Source organism: Callithrix jacchus, chromosome 22 (genome assembly GCF_049354715.1).
Source record: "Callithrix jacchus isolate 240 chromosome 22, calJac240_pri, whole genome shotgun sequence".
Taxonomy (NCBI): Eukaryota; Metazoa; Chordata; class Mammalia; order Primates; family Cebidae; genus Callithrix; species Callithrix jacchus.
In genome coordinates, this window is record NC_133523.1 from 6514728 (window position 1) to 6531973 (window position 17246).

The 17246-nt window shown below is 45.5% G+C and overlaps 1 protein-coding gene and 1 long non-coding RNA gene across 2 annotated transcripts in view; one reads left to right on the plus strand and one right to left on the minus strand.

Annotated features, from left to right (window-relative positions):
• The first annotated feature begins 3066 nt into the window (after positions 1-3066).
• Positions 3067-17246, plus strand: part of LOC103789736 (uncharacterized) — a 57875-nt gene continuing 43695 nt past the window's right edge. Inside the window, exon 1 of the long non-coding RNA XR_004738084.3 lies at positions 3067-3310. This is a non-coding gene — a long non-coding RNA (uncharacterized LOC103789736). The remainder of the gene's footprint in view (positions 3311-17246) is intronic.
• The window catches only part of LOC100389406 (putative adhesion G protein-coupled receptor E4P), a 37976-nt gene continuing 36652 nt past the window's right edge, over positions 15923-17246 (minus strand). The window contains exon 16 of the mRNA XM_078360354.1: positions 15923-16230. Coding sequence (XP_078216480.1) covers positions 16105-16230 — 126 coding nt within the window. The 3' untranslated portion in view covers positions 15923-16104. The remainder of the gene's footprint in view (positions 16231-17246) is intronic.

Below are 17246 nucleotides of genomic sequence, written 5' to 3' on the forward strand. Positions count from 1 at the left end.
TGATAAATTAGTCTTCAATGCCTGGCTTCTCCAGAGTGCTCAATACAGAGGTGATAGTTCTGAGAGATATGGAAGCAAGAGATGGCACTGCTCCTACCCATGGCCATTGTCATAGGTCAATGGCATCAGTGGCCCCAGTAGTGGTCTCCATCTATCCACATCCCTTTCCTGTGACTTTGTAACTCTCTCCTTGTCTGACTCTGGGGCCGGACTTGAGAGTTGCTTGAGCCAATAGAATGTTAGGAAATGTGACTCGAATGTAAGTTTCAAAATTGTGTGTGTCAACCTTCTTGCCAGTTACATGATTAGACTTCCTCGCCTTGCTTCCGTACCCCCGCCATGAGAACATGCCCAAGCTTACCTGCTTGGGTAAGACACATGAGAAACACAGGATGAAGCTAAGTCACCGCAGTGACACCAGTGAAGGTTGTCCCCTGCAGGGTCCAGCCCCGCAGGGTCTAGTGGGTGTTCTTTTCTGTGTGGAGATGATAGATTGCAGGAAAGAAAGACACAAGACTCAGAGGTAAGAGAAGAATTTAGCTGGGCCTGGGGGACCACTACTACCAAGGTGCGGGAGTCCAGTAGCGGCCATGAATTCCTGGATGCGCGGATACTTATTGTATACAAGGCCGGGCGGGGGCGGGGAGCAGGGTAAGGAGAGTGACTCATCTGACATGATTGACAGGGTCAAGCAAATCACGTGCTTCCAGTACAGGGGGCCCCTCCCTTTCAGGTAGCCGCTGCAAGGAGGGGAGACACATCTGTCAGCATCTTTCTATGCACTTATCAGAAAGATCAAAGGCTTTTAGGATTCCTCTGTTTTTACTTCTCACAACTTCTAAGAACTTAAAAGAAGCTCCACCTGGGAAAGCAGCACATGAAAGTGGATAAGGATGGTGACCGTCGGGAGCACAGCACCACAGAGAGGCATTTAAGCCCCTGGATGTCTGCCAGCCGGCCCCGCTAATGTCAGGCCTTCCTCGAGAGCTGAGCAGAGCAGAGCAGAGTGTTCTCTGAACTCCCCCAGTGAAAGGGAAACCCCTTCACAGCCTGCTAAGTAACGGGTGCCTTCCCGGGCACTGGCGCTACTGCAAGGCTCTCTCTCACCTCCTGATCACTTCTCACAATGTCCCTTCAGTTCCTAACTGTACTTCACCCGATTATGTCTACACTGTAAGACTAAAGTGATTCTATGCTGTAATACTAAAGCAAAGATTAATAAAGAATAACGATTTAATAAGATTGATTATATAATTGATTATGTGATTGTTTCTAAATATACTTGGTATCATTGCTAAAACTAAATAATCAGTTATTTACTATACTGGGACAGATTGTGCCTTTAGTCTCTTGCCTTGGCACCCGGGCAACTTTCATCCTGCAGTCCCCAGTTGGCCACCATGCCAACTTGCTGCCTCTGTCACAGGAGAGAGCTCAGCCAACATCAGCAGACCTGGGCCATATAATAGTCACAATAAGCAGGAGTCCTATTAGAAGGAGGAGGAGAAAAATTACACCTAGACTACCTTTGGTTGTATAGAAGGAGTGGAAAGTGATTTTGTTGGGGTCTGATGAAACCCCTGAAGGGTGGTTAGATACTGTTTCCTGTGAGAATCAAAGGTGAGCAGTTGCTAGAGCTGTCATGATGAAGGGTAAGATGAAATGCATGGCCAAGAATCGTGTGACGGTGGCTTTGTCAACTGAGAATCCACCTCAGATTTATTCTACAAGGTCAGTTCCAATATATGGGATGGCTGATGGTAGATTTGTAATAACTGTAGCACCTCAGAATGATACTTGGCCTCATGAGAGTATGTGGCCTACGAATGCTGTTGCTATAGTCGTGAGTAGGAGGATAATGCCAATATTTCAGGTTTCTAGGAATATAAATGACCCCGTAGCACAAGCCTCGGCCAACGTGCAAGATAAGAGGCCGATGAAAAATAAAATAGCATAGTTTACATCTCGGCTGATAGAGGCGACTGAAGAGACTGCAGTTGAGGTTTCTGATGTGTAGCGTAGGCCAAAAGTAATCCTGTGATGATCAGGAGAATTAGGCAGCCACCAAGAAGTGAGCGGAAGTTTCATCGTAGAAATGTTAGATGGGACAACCCATAAACAGACTCAGGAGCAGCAAGAAAGTATCACTGTTTTCAGACACTGAGTTTCAGGAGGGGTTTGTTACGAAGCATTTATTTGTAGCCACTGCTGATGGACAAAACCACCAAAGTACCATCAACATCCTGCATTGAAGGCCGGGCGCGGTGGCTCACGCCTGTAATCCCAGCACTTTGGGAGGCCGAGGCGGGTGGATCACGAGGTCAAGAGATCGAGACCATCCTGGTCAACATGGTGAAACCCCGTCTCTACTAAAGATACAAAAAATTAGCTGGGCATGGTGGTGCGTGCCTGTAATCCCAGCTACTCAGGAGGCTGAGGCAGGAGAATTGCCTGAACCCAGGAGGCGGAGGTTGCGGTGAGCCGAGATCGCGCCATTGCACTCCAGCCTGGGTAACAACAGCGAAACTCTGTCTCAAAAACAAAACAAAACAAAAAAAACATCCTGCACTGGACTGCAACAATTTGGAATGCAAAAAGAAATTACTTTGGTTTCAATTTCTTCTGAGCTACCAGGATAATAAATTCTGTATCACTTGAATAAAGTTTTTTCCTGACAGAAGGCTTGCTCAACAAGGCTATGTCTGTACAACGGTGTTGCATGTCGGTCTGGAATAGTCGCCTTAAGAAGCTCTACATTTCTAAAGTAGGTGGATAAAGGTGTGACCTCCACACTTGGTTTTTTTTTTCTTGCTACCCAGAAGCTACACTTCGTACATTTTTCTTTTTACCCCTGTGGTCTCATACGTCTCCGCCAGAGGTAAAAAGGAGACGATAAAAATGTGGCCAGAGAAGGCGGTCCGTAACCTCGTGCAGGATCAAGCTCTCGCGCTCGAGTCTCGGCCTGGCGCGCAGGGCGGAAGCGGTGAGAAGGCGGATCCGGGAGGCGGGGCGACGTTACGCCGACGTGGGCGTGTCCCCTGGCGGAGAAGCTTTGGCGGGAATTCTGAAAGCCGCCGGGGGAGCGCGGGCAGCGGCCGGAGACCGTCTGACGTGAGCGCAGCGCCTGGCGAGGCGCGCAGCTGGCGGCTGAAACTCGCCTGGGTTGTGCGCAGAAGGCTGGGGCAGGCTAGTAGAGAAGTGGGGCGCAACCCAGGGGCGTTGGAGTCCGCGTGGGTCGCGCGCGCGTGCTAGTCCCACGGGCTGAAGTTGGAGCGCGCGGCCCGCGGGAGCCAGCAGCGCTGCAGCCGAGGTGAGTGTGTGTCCCCAGACTAGAATTATTAAAATTTTACTTTACTGGTTTTGATGGAAGTAAACTCATCAATAACAGTTTCAAATTGGACTGAAAGGAAGAATCATTAAAAAATAGGATTTGGTGTTACGAAAAGAGATTCCTGACATTTCCAACAACAAAAAGGAACCTAGAGGACATCATGCTAAATGAAATAAGCCAGGCGCAGAAGGACAAATACCGCATAATCTCATATATGAAATCTGAGAAAATCAAACACGCAGAAACGAAGAATAGAATAATGGAATACTAGGAATAAGGATGAGGTGAAGGAGAAACGGAGAGAAGTAGGTCAAAGGGCACATGGTTGCAGTTATGTAGGAAAAATAAGTTTAGAAATCTAATGTACAGCATACGAACTTTAGTTAATAATATTGTGTCGATTTCACTTATTTGGATATTTTCCCTATTTTCTTAGTCTAGCTAAAGGTTTGTCAATTTTATTTATCTTTTCAAAACACCAAGTCTTTATTGATCTTTTGAATTGCTTTTTAGTCTGTATTTTGTTTATTTATGCCCCGAGTCTTATCACTTCCTTCCTTTTACCAATTTCGGGTTAGCTGTGTGCTTCTAATTCCTTGGGGTGCATAGTTGGGTTGTTTGTTAGAAACCTTTTTTCTTTTTGAGGTAGGTGTTCATTGCTATGAGCTTTCCTTTTGCTGTGTATTACGGAAGTTTGTATGATGTATTTCCATTTTCATTTGTCTCAGGGTATTTTTAAGTTTCCCTTTTAATTTCTTCATTGAACCATTGGTTATTTAGGAGGATAAGGTCTAATTTCCACATAGCTATAAGTTTTCCAAGGTTTTTGTTGTCATTGATTTTTATTTTTATTCCATTGTGGTCATATCCATATTTATATGATCTCTATCTTCTTAAATATGTTAAGATTTGTTTCATGGCCTAACACGATCTAGCCTAGAAAACGTTCTATGTGTAGTGGAGAAGAAAGTCTATTCTTCAATGGTTGGTTGGAATGTTCTGTAAATGTGTGCTAGACCCTTTTGGTCTATGGAATAGTTTAAGTCAATGTTGATTTGTTCATTTCTCGTCTAGACGATCTGTCTATTTTTGAAATTGGAATGTTGAAGTCCCCTGTGAGAATTGAATTTTGGAGTCTATCTGTCCCTTAGAAATAATAACATTTGCTTTATATATTTGGATGCTTTGGCATTGGGTGTATATATGCTGATGATGGTTAAAGCCTCTTGTTGAACTGCCATATCATTATGTAATGGTCTTCTTTGATTCTTTTTGTTAGAGTTTTTGACTTGTCATCAATTTTATCTGGTATACATATGACTACCCCTGCTCACTTTTGGTTTCTCTTTGCATGATGTATCTTTATCCATTCCTTCACTTTCAGTCTGTTTAACAGTGAGGTGAGTCTCTTGTAGGTAGCATATAGTTTGGTCTTTTAAAAATTTCATCCTGCCACTTTACATCTTTCTTTTTCTTTCTTCTTCTTCTTCTTCTTCTTTTTTTTTTTTTTGAGACGAGTCTCACTCTGTCACCCAGGCTGGAGTGCAGTGGTGCAGTCTCTGCTCACCACAGCCTCTACTTCCTGGATTCAAGCAATTCTCCTACCTCAGCCTCCTGAGTAGTTGGGACTATAGGCATGCACCACCACACCCAGCTAATTTTTTTTATATTTTCAGTAGAGGCGGTGTTTCACTGTATTGGCCAGGCTGGTCTTGAACGCCTCATCTCAGGTGATCCACCCACCTCAGCCTCCCAAAGTGCTGGGATTACAGGCATGAACCACTGCACCTGGCCAATCATTAGTGACCGGTGTCACTCTTTCGCCCAGGTTGCAGTATAGTTGGCACAATCATAGCTCACTACAGCTTCAAACTCCTGCACTCAAGTGATCCTCCCACCTCAGCCTCCCAAGTAGCTAGAGCAACAAGTGCCCACTACTATGCTGGCTAATTATTATTATTTTTTAATTATAGAGCTGGGGTAGAGAACTAGTCTCACTATATTACCCTGGTTGGCCTTGAACTCCTGGGCTCAAGCAGTCCTCCTGCTTCAGCCTCTCAAAGTGTTAGAATTACAGGCATGAGCCACGACACCTAGCCCCAAATATTTAAAAACTTTTTTTCTGAAAGTCTGCATGATAATCTAGGGATTTATGTGTCATATTTAATCCAAGTTTGTATCATTTTGAAGTTTTCAGCGCTTTAAACAACACTCTAATGAACATTTTTGAGCTAAAATTTTAACACTCAACTATGTGCCTTTAAAATTAGATTACAAGTGGGAAGAAATTTATATGTTCCCCTTAATGTTTGATTAAAGACAAACATTTATCACTATACGAAGGCTGCCAAAACTTTCCCAAACTGTAAAAAATAAATCATTAGAGGCTGGGCATGGTGGTTCATGCCTGTAATCCTAGCACTTTGGGAGGCTGAGGTAGGTGAATGACTCAAGCCCGGGAGTCCAAGACTAGTCTGAGCAATGCAGCAAAACCCTATACCAAAAACACAAAAATTAGCCAGTCTCATAGCCCGGTTTTTAAATAAATAAATAGATAAAAATTTGAAATAATTTAAAAAGTAGCCATTAGAGATATAGTCATTTGAGGTTTCCTTAATTTTGCTCACAGAAAATCTTTCCACCATCAGTTCTAAGCCGTTTTCCACCATCATCAGTTCTAACCGGCAGAATATTGGGGTCACTGATTGGGTTAATAATATTTATTAAACAAATACATCCAGCAAAGAGAGTGCGTCTGTCTACTGCCCAGTAACAGAATACTATTCTGATATTCTGTCTCCTGAAGTGACCACTCTTGGTTTTATAAATAATGGCTTTTATAAATAATAGATTCTGATTTTCAGCATCTTCAAAACAGATCTCTTTTGTTTAAGTTTCCAGTAACAACAACTCTGTGCTCATTCTATTACTAATATTACAATTTATAAAATGACAATAAGTGATTGAGGTCAGATGTCCTAAAAGCAGAGCCTGAGACCAGGATTGCGGTGCCCATAATTTATTGAGGGACTGCTTGGAGCAGAAGAGTGAGGGAGTCAGGATGGGGTTGGGGAGTTGGAGGGCAAGGTCATGGTCTCAGCTGGAAGCGACTGCAGCCTGATCCCTGCGGAGCATTGGAGCATGAGTCCTACCTTAGAGTTGGTCTCACTTTGAGTCAGGGTCTCGCTCTGTCATCAAGGCTGGAGTGCGGTGGTGTGGTCTTGGCTCACAGTAACTTCTGCCTCCCAGGTTCAACCAATTCTCCTGCCTCAGCCTCTCAAGTAGCTGGGATTACATGCACCTGCTACCACACCCAGCTAATTTTTGAATTTTTGTAGAGGTGGGGTTTCACCATGTTGGCCAGGCAGGTCTCAAACTCCTGACCTCAAGTTATCTGCCCATCTCAACCTCCCAAAGTGCTTTGATTACAGGTGTGAGCCAGGAGCCACTGAGCCTGTTTTTTGTTTTTGTTTTTGTTTTTTTCAACAGAGTCTGGCTCTTTTGCCCAGGCTGGAGTGCAATGGTGCAATCATAGCTCACTGTAGCCTTGATTTCCTGGGCTCAAGCGATCCTCCCACCTCAGCCTCCCAAGTAGGTGAGTTTATAGTCTCCACATGCTGTCCAGGCTGATCTCAAACTCTTGGTCTCAAGTGATCCTCCCACTTTTACCTCCCAAAGTGCTGAGATTACAGGTGTGAGCCACCGAGCCCAGCCTGGTTTTATTATCTTAGTTTAGCCCATGCCTCATTTGGGCTTGAAAAAAAAATCCCACACCGTTCTTTAAATCTGGGTTTCCAGCGTCAGTATTAGTGACATTTTAGGCTGGATAATTCATTACTGAAAGGGACTGTCTTTCCCATTACAGGATGTCGAGTAGCATCTCTGACAATCTGCAGCAAATCCAGTAGGTGGCAGTAGCACCCAGGTCTCCCAATGCCAGACAACCAAAAATGCTCCAGACGTTGACCAACCTGGGAGGGGCAGGAGGTGGAAAGGTAGGGGGGTGGGGGGTGGGGGTGGGAGGTAGGAGGTGGGGTGGGGAAATGGGTGGGAGTGGGGGTGGGGAGGTAAAAATACCCCTCCTTGAGAACTCCTGCTTTAAGTTGCCTTTTTAATTGAAGGAAATTAAGCATTGTTATCTAGAAGCAAATCAGAATGATGACATTTTAAAGACACTTATTTCAACACACCTTTAAACATTCAGATCCATCTCCCTCAGGAGATAGACCACGCACCAGCCCTGAACCTGCTTCAATTGAATATGTTACACTACCACTTATCTAGAAGAAAAGAAAATAAAGGCTCATGCCTGTAATCCCAGTGCTTTGGGGTGGGCTGAGGTGGGTGGGTCACCTGAGGTCAGGAGTTCAAGACCAGCCTGACCAACAGGTGAAACCCTGTCTCTATTAGCCAGGCACGGCGGCATATTCCTGTAATCCCAGCTACTCGGGAGGCTGAGACAGGAGAATTGCTTGAACTCAGGAGGTGGAGGTTGCAGTGAGCTAAGATCACGCCATTGCACTCCAGCCTGGGCAACAAAGGCAAAACTGCATCTCAAAAAAGAAAAAAAGAAAAGAAAATGTTCCACACTCACCACCTACCAGAAAGGTTGTGCTCTTAGCCATAGCTTCCCCAACTTCTGATAACAGAGAGAGAGTTGTAGAGTATAATTTCCTACTTCTCAGCTGGGCTCAGTGGCTCATGCCTGTAATCCCAGATCCAAAGGCAAGTGGATCACTTGAGGTCAGGAGTTCGAAACCAGTCTGGCCAACATGATGAAACCCTGGCTCTACTAAAAATACAAAAATTAGCTGGGCATGGTGGCGGGCGCCTATAATTCCAGCTATTCTAGAGGCTGAGGCAGGAGAATTACTCGAACCTGGGAGGCAGAGGTTGCAGTGAGCTGAGATCGTGCCACTACACTCCAGCCTGGGTGACGGAGTGAGACTCCATATCAAAAAATATATATATAAAATAAAAAATAATTTCCTGTTTCTCAAAGACTCTCAAGGGTTTCAAGAGAGCCACTCTTTGTTGCTGTAATTTCCGTTGTTCAACCCAATGTCAAATTAAGGGCAGCGTCATGAATACAAAATTCTCAGCCTGGACAATATGGTGAAATCCCGTTTCTACAAAGAGTACACATTAGCCAGGCATAGTGGCACTTGACTGTATGAGTCCCAGCTACTTGGGAGACTAAGGTGGGAGGATTGCTTGAGACTAGGAGATGGAGGCTGCAGGGAGCTATGACTGCACCCATGTGCTCCAGCCATGGTGACAGAGTGAGACCCTATCTCAAAAAATATTTATATTCTGCAGGACAGAATTCTCTGGTCATGCAATTGCACATGGTGACCATCAATAAAAAAGAGGCAACAGCCGGGCGCAGTGGCTCATGCCTGTAATCCCAGCGTTTTGGGAGGCCAGGGTGAGCAGATCACTTGAGGCCAGGAGTTCAAGGATAGCCTGGTCTGCATGGCAAAACCCTCTGTCTACTAAAAATACAAAAAACTCTTTGGGAAGCCAACATGGGTGCATCACGAGGTCAAGAGATCGAAACCATCCTGGGCAACATGGTGAAACCCTGTCTCTACTAAAAGTCCAAAATATTAGCCGGGCATGGTGGTGCGTACCTGTAGTCCCAGCTACTCAGGAGGCTGAGGCAGAAGAATTGCTTAAAACCTGAAAACAGAAGTTGCAGTGAGTTGGGATCGAACCACTCTGTCTCAAAAAAAAAAAAAAAAATAAGTAAATAAATAAAGTTAGCTGGGTGTGGTGGCACACGCCTGTAGTCCCAGCTACTCAGGAGGCTGAGGCAGGAGAATCGCTTGAACCCAGGAGGTAGAGGTTGCAGTGAGTTGAGATCGCGCCATTGTACTCCAGCCTGGGTGACAGAGCAAGACTGTGTCTCAAAAACAAACAAACAAAAAACAGGTAATGAGATGGAACATTGCTGATCTTGAGGCATTCATAACCTGAGCCAGAAACCATAGGCAACACAGCATGTTTGACAAAATGTTTAAAAATATATTAATAAAATCAGAACCATAGACGTTAAATTTTAACACGTGCTGCCCCGTGGTAGGTAAATGACAGGATGGGCTAATAATATAGTAAAACAGGAAAATTTCAGTTCCAGACTGTTAAGTCTTGATCTGCTAAGTGAAGTTGCTTTTCTTCCCCTTTTCACCATCTTTGCATCATTCAGAAATGATATTGAAATGGGTTTTCTAACCCTAGACCTAACCTTGCCTGTCGCAAGCTGACGTGCGAATATTGGACTTTTGCATCTCTAAGGGCTTGCTTTTTCCTAGAACTGCAAGCAACGTGTTGCCAGGCTGATCTCACCCCCAGCAGAGATGCCCAGCCCTCCACCTCTGTCTCTCACAGGTGAATGCACAGCTTTCCTGATATGGCACACTGACCTAATGTCATACTTTGGCATAGAGATGAACTATCTCATCTATTTCCTAAGTGTTAAATTTGAGGTTGGCACCAACGTTAGGGAAACGCTATGGTCTTTCCAAAGAAATGATCGGATTTGAGAAATTTCAGACATGATGGCATGAGGAGGAGACTGGAGGAAGGGGCTAAGTAACTTCTCCTAGGTCTAGTAGAAGTCCTGACTTACTTGAGTCCCTGGGACTCCTAAGTTCCAGAAGTAACCACAGTGCTTATAGAACCACATATCTATGGCTCCTTGGCTCTGTCCTCTTCTCTCTGAAAACTGACCAATCCTAGCCAATGAGCAGGGCACAGACACCCTGAATGAATCTCCCAGATCTACTCTCCAAGTCTCTTCGTTCCAAGGCTTAAGAGAAAATCTGGTTGGTTGTGGGGAAAGTTGATGGATGGACCCCTTTTGGGTTAGGTGTCCACACTGGAACAGTAGGCTATGGCCAGTGCCTATAGTCATGTGGCACCTTTTAGGTGGAAGACAAAGTTGTCATGGGAGTATCCTGACATACTAGTGATGCTGTCTCCTAACGGTAGACATAGGTGGCTTTCTGTCTTTTCTATAAGAAGTATATATTTTCGTATAAGGATAAACATGAAAATGATGGATATTAGAGACAGTGACCAAACCAGACAGCGGTCATGGAAAGTCTAAGAACTAAATCAGGAACAGGAAGGACTAATTAGTAAGTTTACCACATGCCATCATGTTTATTGAGCATCTGCTATTTGCTAGGCATTGTTCTAAGGACTGGGAATGCAGCAGTGAATAAAACAGACAAAAATCCCTGCCCTTGTGGAGTTCACATTACCAGGGAATAAAACAAAAAGTAAAGAAAATAATAAATAAAATACATGCTATGTCAGATAATGATAAATGCTGTGAATAATAATAAAGAAAAGGTGATAGGAAATGCTTGGAGTATTACATTTCAAACTTGAGATGGCAAGGTTTTTTCTCCCCTCCCTCTCTCCCTCCCTCCCTTCCTTCCTTCCTTCTTCTGTTGGAAAGAGTGAATTCCTTTTCGAAGGTTCCACTTGTCCTCTATTTTCAAAGCCTAACTTCCTTGTCTCCTTGTCCCTGGTTACTGTAGACAACCTTCCAGCCATTCCCAATCTGTAACCCACATCTGTTCCTTATTTGGCGCCCTTAGTTCTGAAACTGCTCTGTCCTCCCCTGTTGCTCCCACCCTTGCTCCATTTGAAGTAGCCAATCGGGATCAGCTTAGCTTGCGCGGTCCAACCCCAGCCAATGGGGGCTGGACACAGTAGCAGGGACTGGCTGCATTAGGGATAAAAACCCCTTCCCTCCTTTGTTCAGTATACTCTCACAGTGACCAGAAGAATGAGCAGCACCCTTCTGCAGAGGTAAATTTGCCTTGCTGAGAAATTCTTTATTTGAGGGCTCATTTTCTTTGTGACTCCAAGCTCTTATTTCCAACACTTCTTTTCTTTCTTCCTTCCTGTGTGCCTGCCGTTTTTCTGTCAAATATTTTGTTGAATGCTGTCTGGGCTTTCTTTTTAATTTTGATAAAAGATCATATGATTAGATCACTTCCTCATCTTTTCTTTCTCCTTTTCTCAATTTTCACTACCTCCGTCTTCTCAGTTCTCTGCAGCAAAATCCACTGGTAGTTCCTTTTGTGGGCTTAGGCCATGACATGTTTTTTCCCTATTGGATACTCTTTGCTTACATTTTAGGATACCTGATCCCAGAGAAGTTCAAAGATAACACAAGGTAGAATTCAGTTATTCCCTAGTTTCTTGTAATTGAATAGAATAATTTTATCAACTTATGTTAATATTATACAATTTTAATCCCTGAATATTGGAACTGAGTCTGTCTCACTGACAGAAACATTTTACATTTTGTGCTATTCACAACAGCACATTTCAGTGCTATTGCTTTTCCCATTTTTCCTGTTCTAAATCACCTCAGAAATCTATATTTATTCCTGTGCCTTTGTAGTGACCATGAACAGTTAATCCCTAAACCAGTGGTTTTTGCCTGGGTTGTTCCCAGGTGGCAATGTCTGGAGGCATTTTTTTTTGAGGCAGGGTCTCTCTGTCACCCAGACTGGTCACCCAGGTGATCTTGGCTCACTGCAGCCTCCACCTCTGGGTCCAAATGATCCTCCTACCTCAGCCTCCTGAATAGCTGGGATTACAGGCATGAGCCATTGCAACCAACTAATTTTTCCTTTTTGAGATAGAGCCTTGCTTTGTAACCCAGGCTGGAGTGCAATGACGTGATCTCGGCTCACTGCAACCTCCGCCTACTGGGTTCAAGTGATTCTCCTGCCTCAGCCTCCTGAGTAGCTGGGACTACAGATATGTGCCACCATGCCTGGCTAATTTTTATATTTTTAGTAGAGACAGGGGTTCCCTATGTTGGCCAGGATGGTCTTGAACTCCTGACCTCATGATCCACCCACCTCAGCCTCCCAAAGTGCTGGGATTACAGGTGTGAGCCACCATGCCCAGGCTTTTTTGTGTTTTTAGTAGAGATGGGGTTTTGCCATGTTGGCCAGGCTGGCCTGGAACTCCTGGCCTCAAGTGATCCACCCACCTCAGCCTCCCAAAGTGCCAGGATTACAGGTGTGAGGCACCGCGCCCACCCTCTAGAGGCATTTTTGATTGTCATGACTGGTGGGGAAGTGTCACTGGCACCTGCTGAATACAGGCCAAGCTGCTTCTAAACACCCTGCAATGCAAAGAACGACCCCTTACAAATAAGAAATTATCCAGCCCGAATATATCAATAGTGTGGAGTTTCAGATGTAATGGTTAGATGGAGGCCAGGAATATTTAACGTATCATCTCTGTCGTTTTTGCCTTCACGAATTTCATAATTCAGGGAGGCATGATTTACAAACACACATGACATCGTTTGTGAAACAGCACACCACGTGGAGGGGTAAGTCATGTTGTACACACCTGAATAAATTGAATTTAAAAGGGTGGATTTATTTGAAAGCCTGAATAAGAAATTGGTTTTGAAGGAAGTAGAAGCCAGACTGGCTCCTAAGAAGAATGCAAAAAAGACTGGGCGTGGTGGCTCACGCCTGTAATCCCAGCACTTTGGGAGACTGAGGGGGACGTATCACAGGGTCAGGAGTTCGAGACTTGCCTGCAATATAGTGAAACACCATCTCTCCTAAAAGTACGAAAATTAGCAGGGTGTGATGGAAAGCAAAGTCCTCTTTCTTTCCCTTCCTTCCTTCCCTCTCTCCCTCTCCCCCTCCCTCCCTTCCTTTCCTTCTCTCCTCTCCCCTCCCTCCCTCTCCCCCTCTCTCCTCTCTTTCTCTCCTCTCCCCTCTCCCCTCTCTCACCTCTCCTCTCTCTGACCTCTCCCCGTCTCTCCTCTCCTTCTGTCCTCTCCCCCTCCCCTCTCCCCTCTCTCACCTCTCCTCTCTCTGACCTCTCCCCTCTCTCGCCTCTCCCCTCTCCCCTCTTTCCCCTCTCCCTTCTCTGGCCTCTCCCCTCTCTCTCCTCTCCTCTCTCTCCTCTTTTTCCTCTCCTCTCTCCTGTAGTCCCAGTTAGGAGGCCACTCCCTCCCTCCCTCCCTCTCCCCCTTTCTGCCTCCTTCTCCTTTTCTCCCCCTCCCTCCCTCCCTCCCTCCCTCCCTCCCTCTCCCTCCTTCTCTCCTCCTCCCTCCCTCCTTCTCCTTCTCTCCTCTCCCCTCTCCCCCTCCCCCTCCCCTTTCCCCCTCCCCCTCCCCTCTCTCTCTCTCTTCCCTCCCTCCCTCTCCTCTCTCCCCTCTCCTGTCTCCCCCTCCCCCCTCTCCCCTCACCCCTCTCTCTCCTTTCTCCTCTCTCCTGTAGCCCCAGTTAGGAGGCCGAGGTGGAAGAATCGCTTGAACCTGGGAGGCAGAGGTTGCAGTGAGCTGAGATCACGCCACTGCACTCCAGCCTGGGTGACAGAGTGAGACTCTGTCTCAAAAAAAAAAAAAAAAAATGCCAAAGAATGGAAGAGGCAGGAAAGAAAAAAAGCAGCCTTCAAGTTGGAAGGGAGGAAAAAGGGTCAGTAGCAGAGCCAGAATTCAAACCTGCAGCACCTAGATTACGTGGCTTATTTATTCTGTCTTTCTGCAACCATCATTGACCAGAGAGCAACAGCAATGTGAGTAGGAATTCGGCACAAGGATTTGTCCGCTGCCCAGGAAGACTGCTTTTATTGCAGCTTTTATTCACATACATTTGAAATTATGCAAAATACAAAGTTGTGTGGCATACACACATTTTGTAACCATGTGAATATCCCTACATTTTCCCTTTTCCAAAAGAATCACAAACTTCAAAGCCAGCAGATGCAGTGGATGTGCACTACTCTGTTTACATTATATGGAGGAGACTTTTGCGCTGACTAAGCAGAAAAGTCCTCTCTTTCCCTTCCTTCCCTCCCTCCCTCCCTCCCTCCCTCCCTCTCCCCCTCCCTCCCTCCCTCTCCTCTCTCTTCTCTCCTCTCTGTCTTTCTGTCTTTCATTTTTTTGAGACAGAGTATCACTGCCTCCCAGGCTGGAGTGCAGTCATACAATCATAGCTCACTACAGCCTCGAATTCCTGGGCTCAAGCAAGCAATCCTTCTGCCTTTGCCTCCTGTGTAGAGGGGATTGCAGGAATGCACCACCATGCCTAGCTAATTGAGTAAATTTTTTTGTAGATATGGAGTCTCACTACATTGTCCAGGGTGTCTCAAACTCCTGGCTTCAAGCAATCCTCCTACCTCAGCCTCCCAAAGTTCTGAGATTACAGGCATGAGCCATGGCGCCTGGCTTGAAATTTTTTCTAATAAATGATGGTGACCCTTGCCTATTTAACACTGACAATTATTAGCATTTAAAACCTTTTTTGGGGCTATTGTCTCATAACAGTCATCCACACATTTATTAGTGTGATGAAAAATATACCTCAAAACCAGTAACTTTGTAAAAGTAATTAGAAATGGTAAAACGAAACAATGAGGCCAAATGACCAATGGTTTTGTTTCTGGACATTTGTACTGGGACACGTTCAAGAGGACGCTAAGAAAACAGAATGTTCTTTAACTCATGTGTACATGGAGGTTCGAAAAGTCTCAGGAAGGCTCGGTTCGGTGTCTCACATCTGTAATCCCAGCACTTTGGGAGGCCGAGGCAGGTGGATCACCTGAGGTCAGGAGTTCGAGACCAGCCTGGCCAACATGGTGAAACCCTGTCTATACTAAAAATACAAAGCATTAGCTGGGTGTGGTGGGGAGTGCCTGTAATCCCACCTACTTGGGAGGCTGAGGCAGGAGAATCCTTGAACCAGGAGGCGGAGGTTGCAGTGAGCTGAGATTGCACCACTGCACTCCAGCTTGGATAACAAGAGCAAAACTCTGTCTCAAGAAATAAAAAGTCTCAGGCAAAGAAAATCAGGGAAAATGTCAGTGTCTTGGACAAAAGAGCCTGTGCAGGGACGATGCACCCCTAAGCTGGGATGATAATGTGCTTTTGTATTGTGAAATGCAGCGCCCTCTTTAATATTGATCCATATGGAAGTTGTTGAATTATGTGAATGTGGAGTGATGATGTAAGGTCTTTGGGAGCATAAAATACAGCAGAGAGGCCATAAAGGGAACTATGAGCTGAATCCAGATGCCAGTTAGAGTTTCTGGCAAGGTGGTAATAGCTGCAGGAAGAAAATCCACCTCTCCCACCTGCCATCTTTAAAATGTATCCTTTGGGCAGGCGCGGTGGCTCATGCCTGTAATCCCAGCACTTTGGGAGGCCGAGGTGGGCAGATCACGAGGTCAGGAGTTGGAGACAAGCCTGGCCAACATCGTGAAATCCTGTCTCTACTAAAAATACAAAAAATTAGCCAGCATGGTTGTGGGCACCTGTAATCACAGCTACTTGGGAGGCTGAGGCAGGAGGATCATTTGGGAGGGAAGGAGGGAGGGAGGAAGGGAGGAGGCGGTAGAGAGGGAAGGGAGGAAAGAAGGATGAAAGGAGGGAGGGAGGGAAGGAAGGAAAAAAGGAAGGAGAGAAGGAAGGAGGGAAAGAAAGTGGAGGTTGCAGTAAGCCAAGATAGCACCACTGCACTCCAGCCCAGGCAACAGTGCAAGACTCCTTCTCGAGAAAAAAATAAAAATAAAAACAATAAAATACATCCTTCAGACACTTTATTGCACAGCCACACTATTGGATTCTGGATCTAAGAATTCTCCCGGATGTCCTGTTCAATGAAGATAAAAAGCCAATATAGGTGAATGAGCCTGGACTTTTCACAGGAAAGCTAGAAATAGTGGCATTTGTCCGGTCTGCATGCGACCCAGGGGTGCTGTGGATAAACAGGTCAGTTTGTTTTCAGCCAAGTAGCAGAGACGAGATGAACCTGTGTCTGCAGTTGCTTGGCTGAATCTGCAGCTGATGATGGAGTGTCTCCTTTACGAAAGAATTCTGAGGACTTCTCCACTTCTTCCTACTTAGGGGGAAGAGAATATGGAGAAAAGGTGAACGAGATTGTAATACCTCAGAAATTAACTAAAACGTCTAACTCGCCCAGAGATGACAAGCTAGGATTTCTGTAAGGTCTGAAGCTCAGTATCTGACTTTACAACTTCCCACTCTTCTCCAGAAAAACTCCACAATCCTCACGCCTGTAATCCCAGCACTTTGGGAGGCCAAGGTGGGCGGATCACAAGGTCAAGAGACTGAGACCAGCCTGGCCAACATGGTGAAACCCCATCTCTACTAAAAATACAAAAATTAGCTGGGCATGGTGGCATGTGCCTATAGTCCCATTTACTCGGGAGGCTAAGGCAAAAGAATTGCTTGAACCCGGGAGGCGGGGGTTGCAGTGAGCCGAGATTTGTGCTACTGCACTCCAGCCTGGCGAAAGAGTGAGACTCCGTCAAAACAAAAAAAAACCTCCACCATCTATAATGGTCATTTTATCTTTTCACAAACATTTACAGGGGCTTCCTGTGCTGCCAGGCAGCCTTTCAAGTGCTTAACTTATTTGACATCATTTACTCCTCACGATGAGAGGTGCTACCCTGGCTGAGAAGCTCTCTATCCCCAAATAAAGCTCATATCTATTGATACAGCTCTGTGGGCTCATCATTCAGGCTGCCGCAGGGACAAACCCAGTTTCACGAGTCACAGCACACAGGAATCTGCGGTTTCTGACCAAAGTACTTAGACTCCCTTCCTAGTCCTCCAAATCTAGACAATTTCACAAACCAGAGCGGTTCTTTTTGTTGTTTGTTTGAGACCTTACTCTCTCTCCCAGGTTGGCATGTAATAGCACCATTTCAGCTCACTAAAACCTCCGCCTCCTGGGTTCAAGCAATTTTCCTGCCTCAGCCTCCACAGTAGCTGGGACTATAGGTGCATGCCACCACACCAGGCTAATTTTTGTATTTTTAGTAGAGACTAGTAGAGATGAGGTTTTACCATGTTGGCCAGGCTGGTCTTGAACTCCTGACCTCGTGA